Source organism: Corvus kubaryi, unplaced genomic scaffold (genome assembly GCF_017639235.1).
Source record: "Corvus kubaryi isolate FWS band 111438036 unplaced genomic scaffold, C.kubaryi_AGA036_p1.0 119, whole genome shotgun sequence".
In the NCBI taxonomy this organism is placed as follows: Eukaryota; Metazoa; Chordata; class Aves; order Passeriformes; family Corvidae; genus Corvus; species Corvus kubaryi.
The window spans coordinates 261,714-270,095 of NW_024580655.1; the positions used below are offsets into that span (position 1 = coordinate 261,714).

The 8,382-nt window shown below is 57.6% G+C and overlaps 1 protein-coding gene across 1 annotated transcript in view; it reads left to right on the plus strand.

Annotated features, from left to right (window-relative positions):
- The window catches only part of SNX27 (sorting nexin 27), a 42,790-nt gene extending 34,678 nt beyond the window's left edge, over window positions 1-8,112 (plus strand). The window contains exons 7-15 of the mRNA XM_042022638.1: window positions 451-515; window positions 1,237-1,341; window positions 1,888-1,966; window positions 2,988-3,151; window positions 3,956-4,045; window positions 4,620-4,769; window positions 5,274-5,402; window positions 5,578-5,637; window positions 6,395-8,112. Coding sequence (XP_041878572.1) covers window positions 451-515; window positions 1,237-1,341; window positions 1,888-1,966; window positions 2,988-3,151; window positions 3,956-4,045; window positions 4,620-4,769; window positions 5,274-5,402; window positions 5,578-5,637; window positions 6,395-6,442 — 890 coding nt within the window. The 3' untranslated portion in view covers window positions 6,443-8,112. The remainder of the gene's footprint in view (window positions 1-450; window positions 516-1,236; window positions 1,342-1,887; window positions 1,967-2,987; window positions 3,152-3,955; window positions 4,046-4,619; window positions 4,770-5,273; window positions 5,403-5,577; window positions 5,638-6,394) is intronic.
- Window positions 8,113-8,382: the final 270 nt, after the last annotated feature.

Consider the following 8,382-nt stretch of genomic DNA (forward strand, 5'->3'; position numbering starts at 1 on the left):
GGAGGTGACCCAGGGACAGGAGGAGACCCAGGGACAGAAGGGGACCCAGAGGTGACCTGGAGGTGACCCAGGGACAGGAGGGGACCCAGAAGTGACCCAGGGACAGGAGGGGACCCAGAGGTGACCCAGGGACAGGAGGGGACCTGGAGGTGACCCAGGGACAGGAGGGGACCTGGAGGTGACCCAGGGACAGGAGGTGACCCAGGGGACATTCAGTCTCCTTGGAGAGGTTCTGGATCCATGGGGGGACACCGGGACAGGGAGAACACGGAGTTAGCAGTGACCTGGGGACAGGAGGAGACCCGGAGGTGACCTGGGGCAGGAATTCCCCTCGGGACGCGCCGGGATGTCGGGAAGGGGATGTTGGGGTGCTCCGGAGGGGGACGTTGCTGCGGATCCCGGTGGCGGATCCCGGTGGCGGATCCCGGTGACGTCCCGCGTGTCCCGCAGTGTGCTCCATCCGGGTCATCGGCGAGAGCGACATCATGCAGGAATTCCTGTCGGAGTCGGACGAGGTGGGTGGCGTCATCCCGCGGAATTCCATGGGAAAAACCCCTTCCATGGAAGCGCCGAGGTGGGGAAACCCCTCCTGCCCACCCGTCCCCCAGGCCACCCCTGATCCGTGTCCCGAGTGCCGCATCCAGGGGGTTTTGGGACAATCCCGCCCGTATTTTACGGGATTGAGGCGTGGCCCAACAGAATTCCATGGGAAAAAGCTTCCGAGGCCTTCCATGGAATGCCAGGGTTGGAAAAGCCCTCGGAGCTCCTCATATCCAGCTGTCCCCGAGGCCCCCCCAATCCGTGTCCCCGAGTGCCACATCCGTGGATGTTTTGGGACAATTCCACCCGTTTTGGATGGATTTGATTCATCCCAAGCTCCCAGAATTCCTCCAAACCCCACAATCTTTCGGGATACAGGGAGCAGGCTGGGAATGAGCAGCTCAGGGGGGGCAGCCTGGGAATTCCAGAGGCTGAATCCATCTGGATCCTGAAATCCCCAATTTTGGGACAATTCCAGGGATGGAATTCCACCCCTGCCCAGGCCGCGAAGGAACGCCGGAATTCCGCAGAGGAATTTTCCCAAATATCCCACCCGGACCTCCCCTGGCACAACCTGGAGAAGAACCCAACCCCACCCCTCTTCCCGCTGCGGGATTTTGGAGGGATCCCAAATCCCCGGGATAAAAACAAACGTGGGTTTGTTGACTTTTTTGGGGATTTTTCCCTTTTTCCCAGAATTACAACGGCGTCTCCGACGTGGAGCTGCGCGTGGCGCTCCCGGACGTCACCACGGTGACGGTGAGGGTGAAGAAGAACAGCACCACGGACCAGGTGTACCAGGTGAGCCCTTCCCACCCGCAGTTTCCACCCCTCACCTCCATTTTCCTTCCCCCCCGCCGGATTTTCCTCTTTCCCACCTGGAATTTCCTCCTTTCCCGCCTGGATTTCCCCCACTTTTAGAGGATTTTAGGGATCAATTCCGGACCCTGGCCCAGGTTATCCCATGGGTTCCCCATGGATCCATCAGATCTGTGGATTTTAGGGAATAAAAGCACACAAGGGGGAGACCCTTTGGAAAAAGAAGCTCCAAATTTCCCTGGAAAAGAGCAGGAAGTCCAGAATCCCTTGGATAAACGGGATTTGGGCAGGCTGGGGACAAAACCCCTGGAATTTCCCGCTGACTTTCAACCACGGGATGATCCCCGGTGGGAATTTTCCCCTCGGGAATCCGAGCTAGATCCCAGCCTCAACCTCCCCCTGGGGACAGCTGGAAGAATGGGGGGAGAATCCCTAAAAAAACCTCCTCGAGAGCGGTTTTTTGGGAATTCCGGGGAGCTCTCGGGGGCGGGCGGCCGGCGCTGATCCCGCTTTCCCGGCGTTTCCCAGGCGGTGGCTGCCAAGGTGGGCATGGACAGCGTCACCGCCAACTACTTCGCGCTCTTCGAGGTCATCAACCACTCCTTCGGTGAGCGCCGAGCGCCGCGGGAGCCGGGCGGGAGCCGCAGGGATGGGGCCGTGGGCCGGGGAAAGGATCCCTGCGATCCAGGCCGATCCCAAGGGCGAGTCCCAACCCAAGGGCCGATCCCAAGGGCGAGTCCCAACCCAGGGCCGATCCCAAGGGCGAGTCCCAACCCAGGGCTGATCCCAAGGGCGAATCCCAACCCAGGGCCGATCCCAAGGGCGAATCCCAACCCAAGGGCCGATCCCAAGGGCGAATCCCAACCCAGGGGCCGATCCCAAGGGCGAATCCCAACGCAGGGGCCGATCCCAAGGGCGAATCCCAACCCAAGGGCCGATCCCAAGGGCGAATCCCAACCCAGGGCCGATCCCAAGGGCGAATCCCAACCCAGGGGCCGATCCCAAGGGCGAATCCCAACCCAGGGGCTGATCCCAAGGGCGAATCCCAACCCAGGGCCGATCCCAAGGGCGAATCCCAACCCAGGGGCCACCTCCGGGAGTTTCTGGGATAGTTCCTGGGATGGCAGCTCCACCCTGACCTGAGCCCTTGGGGTCATTTGGGAGCCATTTGGGAAGGTTTGGGGTCATTTTGGAAGGATTTGGGATCGTTTTGGAGGATTTGGGATCCTTTTGGAGGATTTGGGGGGTCATTTTGGAGGATTTTGGGGGTCATTTTGGAGGATTTGGGATCCTTTTGGAGGATTTTGGAGTCATTTTGGAGGATTTGGGACCTTTTGGAGGATTTTGGGGGGTCATTTTGGAGGATTTTGGGGTAATTTTGTAGGATTTGGGATCATTTTGTAGGATTTGGGAGAATTTTGGAGGATTTGGGATCCTTTTGTAGGATTTAGGATCCTTTTGGAGGATTTGGGGGGTCATTTTGTAGGATTTGGGATCCCTTTGTAGGATTTGGGGGGTCATTCTGGTAGACTTGGAGGTTCCGACGCCGATTTTTCGGCCGCCCTGGGATCCCCGCCGTCCCCACGGCCCGGCCTCGCCATTCCCGTGCTTTTCCCGGCTTTTCCCAGTGCGGAAGTTGGCTCCCAACGAGTTCCCGCACAAGCTCTACGTGCAGAACTACACCTCGGCCGTGCCGGGGACGTGCCTGACGCTGCGCAAGTGGCTCTTCACCACCGAGGAGGAGGCGCTGCTCAACGACAACGACCTGGCCGTCGCCTACTTCTTCCACCAGGTGCGGAATTCCCGCCCGGAATTCCCGGGGAGCGCCGGGGGAGGCCTCTGGGGAGCGCCGGAGTTGGGGCTCGGTGGGGAAATCGGGGAATTTTGGTTGTTTCCGGTGGGATCGAGGCAACCCCGAAGTTCTCGAGGCGCCCCAGGATCCCCCAGGTGAGGAGTTCCCAGCTGGAATTCCGCTGGAACGCGCGTTGGCCTCAGGAAAGGTCGCCGGGAGGTGGCTGAGCCCGGGGGTGGATCCCGACTTTGGGAATTCCGCCCGTTTCTCATGGAATTCTCCCCGTTATCCCACCTGGCCCGACCTGGGGCCTGTTCCTCCGGTTGTTCCTTGGGAAAAGAGGCCGATCCTGCATTTTCCTGGAATAAAGGGATCTAAATGGATATAAAATCGATATGAAATCAGTGATTTTCCAATGTTTGGTTTCCCAGCCTGGAATTTGCCCGGTTTCCTCCCTTTGGAAGTTGGGAAGGGGCTCAGTCCCGAAGGAAAATCCCCTTTCCCTGCTTTAAATGGGAAAACCCCTTTTCCCACCGACATTCCAGCGCCCAAGTCCCAAGCATCCCCAGCCTTCCCAAATGCATCCTCCCATCCCGAGGAACCTTTTCCCAAACTCCCTGTGGATATTCCAGCACCTCCCCGAGGCCGTTGTGGAACTGGGATGGGAAAACCCCACCTTGGAGCCTTTTTGGGGCTGGAATTTGGGATCAGAACCCCTGAGGGTGAAGCGGGAGCTGGCTCCTCCTCCAATCCCGAATTCCCGGATTTTTCCCGATTTTTCCCAGTTTTTCCCCCTCTTTCCAGGCCGTTGATGATGTCAAGAAAGGCTACATCAAAGCCGAGGAGAAATCCTACCAGCTGCAGAAGCTCTGCGAGCAGAGGAAGATGGTCATGGTGAGTGAGCCCGGCTGGGGTGAGGCTCTGCAATGGCTTATCCAGAGAATTCCTGGATTTCCCCACCCCTGGAAGTGGCCAAGGCCAGGTTGCGACAGTGGGAATGTCCCTGAATGTGGATTTTTAAGGATCTTTAAGGTCCTTCCAACCCAAATCGTTGCTGTGGATTCAGAGGGGATTTTAGGGATAAATCCTTCCCTGGGAGGAGGGGGGGAGGCCCTGGCCCAGGTGATTCCCTGGATCCCACATCCCTGGAAGTGTCCAAGGCCAGGCTGGAGCCACCTGGGATAGGGGAAGGCGTCCCTGCCCTTGGAATTGGGATGGGATCAGATGTCCCTTCCCGCCCAAACCATTCCGGGATTCCCTGGGCCGGCTCCGATGGGATTTGAGGGATGAATCCCAGAGCCTGGCCCGGGTGATTCCACAGATTCCCCACCCCTGGAGCCACCTGGGACAGCGGGAATGTCCCTGCCCGTGGGATGGAGGGGGGATTTAAGGTCCCCTCCATCCCAACCATTCCGGGATCCCTCTGGGATCCGTATCCCGGCGAATCCCTGGAATTCTGTTCCCGCAGTACCTGAACATGCTGCGGACGTGCGAGGGCTACAACGAGATCACCTTCCCGCACTGCTCCTGCGACTCGCGGCGCAAGGGCCACGTCATCTCGGCCATCAGCATCCGCCACTTCAAGCTGCACGCCTGCACCGAGGAGGGGCAGCTCGAGGTACTCGGCATCCCCGGAATTCCGGCGGCGCCGGCCCCGACCCCGCGGCTTCGGATCTGCGCCGTCGCCGGGTTTCCGCTCCCGCGGGCTCCTCCCGGTTCCTCGGGGCTCACCCCGGGCTCCTCCCAGATCCCAGACCCCTGGGGATCCCGGATCCCCGACCCCACGCCTTGGATTTGCGCCTCTGTGGTGTCCCCAGATCCCTGGGACCATCCCCGGTGTCCCTGGGGTCATCCCTGACCTCCCTCCCTGGAGTTATGGCTGCCCCGCGTCCCCACGTCCCCGGCGGCTCCTGAGGTCTCCGGTGGCATTTGGGAAGCGCGGCCGTTGCTCTCCAGGATAATCTGGGAATCATCCCAGACAAATCCACCTCTCCCCTCACCCCCGGAGCGCTCCCGAGGCCTCCCTGATCCCGGCGCTCCCCCGGCGTTCCGGGGCTCCCCCCGTGCCCCTGCCCCGTTCCCGGCCCCGTTCCCGGCCCACGCGGAGTCGGAATTCCCGCAGAACCAGGTGATCGCGTTCGAGTGGGAGGAGATGCAGCGGTGGGACACGGACGAGGAGGGCATGGCCTTCTGCTTCGAGTACGCGCGCGGCGAGAAGAAACCGCGCTGGGTCAAGATCTTCACCCCCTACGTGAGTGTCCCGATCCCGCCCGGAATCCCCGCGGCCGATTTTGGGAAGGGAGGAGCTGGGGGGGTGGTCCTGGAGGTCAATCCCGGGAGAGGCTGATTCCCGCCCGGAGCTCCTCCCTGCCCCTGGATCTCCTGGATTTCCCGGGATATTCCTGAGTTCCCGTTTTCCCCGGCAGTTCAATTACATGCACGAGTGCTTCGAGCGGGTGTTCTGCGAGCTCAAGTGGAGGAAGGAGGTGAGAATTCCCAACTTTTCCCTTCTCCAGGGGGTTCCCAGCAGGAACTGGGGCTCCTGGGCCTCAAGTCCGGCTCCCGCAGGGAATGCCCGGGGAATCCCGGGATGGGGAAAAGCAGGAGGGCTCCAGAGGGGAAAATGATTGAGGTGCAGCTGGAAAAAGGAGCTGCAGCTGTGGGGAAAATTCCTGGAGGGGGGAATGACCGGGATAAACCTGGGAAAAATCTGGGAAAAGCCACTTTATGGAGATGGGAATGAACTGGGATAAGAGTGGGGTAAGTGTGGGAAAAGCCTCCTGCAGGTGGGACTGGGATAAATCTGGGAAAAGCTTCCTGGAGGTGGAAATAATTGGGATAAATCTGGGATAAAAGTGGGAAAAGAGGGCCCCTAAAGCCCTTCCCAGCCCATTCCCGGGTTGGGATTTCCCCTGGAGCAGCTGATTCGGGAAGGGGGAGGTGTTTAAATCCCGGCTGCTCCTGGGGTTTTTTTGGGAAAACCGAAGCCTCCGTCCTTTTCCCGGGATCCCCGAGGGCAGGGAGGGAATCCTTCCCTTTTCCCATCCCGCTTTTGGGAGCTGGGAATTCTCTGGGAGCATCAAATGGGGCTTAACCCTGGGGCTGGGATAACCCAAGGTGGGTTTGAGGCATTCCTGGCATTCCCGGCCTCTCCTCCGTCCCGTTTTCCCAGAAATCCAATGGGAATTCCCCATTCTCCGGGTTCTGCCGCCTTCACGTTGTCCCTTCTTCCTTCTTTTCCAGAACCTTTTCCAGCTGGTCAGGTCACAGCAAAGGGACGCGGCCACTTAACCCCGGCAGCTTTTCCATGAATCCCAAGAAATCCGTTATTGTATTAAAGCCCCCCCCGAACTAAATCTCATTAATTCCAAATCCATTCGTGCCCGTCATCTTTATGGAATTCCAGAGGAAAAATCTGGGAAAAGCCGCCTGCGGGGGCTCCTTTTTCCCACTCGGATCCAGCTCCAGGCCGGGAATTTTGGGATTTTTTTTCTTTTTTTCTTTTTTTTTTTTTTTTTTTTTTTTTAACAACTGGAATTATAAAATCGGATTTTTCTGCCGGGTCGGAGGGTGGGGAAAAAAGTGGGGAAAAAAAGCCAGGAAAAAACCCTGGGAATGTTTAATTCCTGCCTGGGTATCCATGGGAATAATTCCTTTCCAGTTCCATGGGGTGGCTGCAGCTTTTTAAAGGGATTTTCCGCCCGTTTTTCCTCCCAATCCGGCTTTTTTTTAAGGACTGGAGAGGAAAAGAACCAGGAAAAAAATCCCAAAGGAGTAGAATTCCAAGGAAATGCCTCTCCTGGCACAAGGATCCCGCTCCTGGCTTCGTATTCCTGTGTTTTTGGGGAATTTTGGGTGTTTTCCCAGGGAGTTGGGGATGTCTGGCTCCTTGGGATGGGATCCAGGCGATTCCAGGATTGCGGGTCCCAAGGCAGGAGCAGCTCCCGGGAGGAAAAATCACCTGGAAAAGCCGATTTTCCCTGGTTTTGAGCAGGATTTTTCCATGGATTGGGTGGATGTGCAGCTTCCAGGAGGAAAAACAACCCGGAAAAGCCGTTTTTCCTTGGTTTTAAACAGAATTTTTCCAGGATTTTGACCAGGATCCAGTGGCTGGGCAGTTCCCAGAGGGAAAAATCACCTGGAAAAGCTGTTTTTCCCTACTTTTGAGGTCTTTTCCATGGCTTGGGAGGAAAAATAGGGTGGAAAAGCCGTTTTTCCATTTTTAGTGGGATTTTTCCATGGATCTGCTCTCCAAGCAGTTCCCAGGAGGAAAAAGCACCTGGAAAAGCCGATTTTCCCTGGTTTGGGGCTGGCCCGGAGCTGGTTCCTCCGGCTCCCGCCGGGGTTTGGGGTGGATTTGGGAATATTTGGAACCAAAAACCCGGGAGGGGCGTCCTGGCCCCATTCCCGAGCCCTGGAATGAGCGGGAACGGCTCCGAAGTGGGATTTTCCCCAAAATCCCCGTTTTGGATCCCTGGAGCTGGGATGGGGGAGATTTTGGGGAGGGGGGGAAATCCCAAATCCTCGGCTCTGGAGCAGCTGGGAGCTGGGAATAAATCCCGTTAATTGGATCCCTGTCATTAATTGGATTCCCGTTGTCCCCGGGAGCCCCGAGCCGGGAATGGGAGGGAAAACTGGGAGAGGTTTGGGATCCCCCAAACCCCCCTAAGACCAATTTGGGTAAAATCCCGGGAAAATCCCGATTTTGATCCCAAATTAAACCAGCCCCACATTCCAAGGGAGCGGAGGGAGCTGAAGTCTCTCCGGGGATTTTTTTATCCAAAAAAAAAAAGAAAAAAACCCTGGAAAAAGGGAAAAATCAGTCAAAAAAAGCCCCCCCTGCCCAGCTTTTCCCATTTTCCCACTTCCAGCTGCTCCCGGCGTTCCCATTCCTCGGGAAAAGCCCCTTTAGTGTAATTAATTGTAACATATTCTTTTAAATAAATGGATTTATTGAGGAAGCCCCGCGGGGCCGTGGCCGTGCTCCTTCCCGCGAGGGGAAACTCCCCCTCCCCAGCCCGAAACCTGGGAGGAATCCAAGGCTGAACTCCGGGACTTCAGGAATCGGGTGGGTTTGAAGGATGGTCTGAATTTATTGATTTCGACAGAAAAAAAAAACCCGATTAAAAAAAGAGAGAAAAATGAAATTGGGACAAGAACCGCGAGAAACGGCAAAGAAACAAAGCCTCGAGGCCGGGGGGGCAGCGCCCCTCCCCCAACCCCCCCAGACC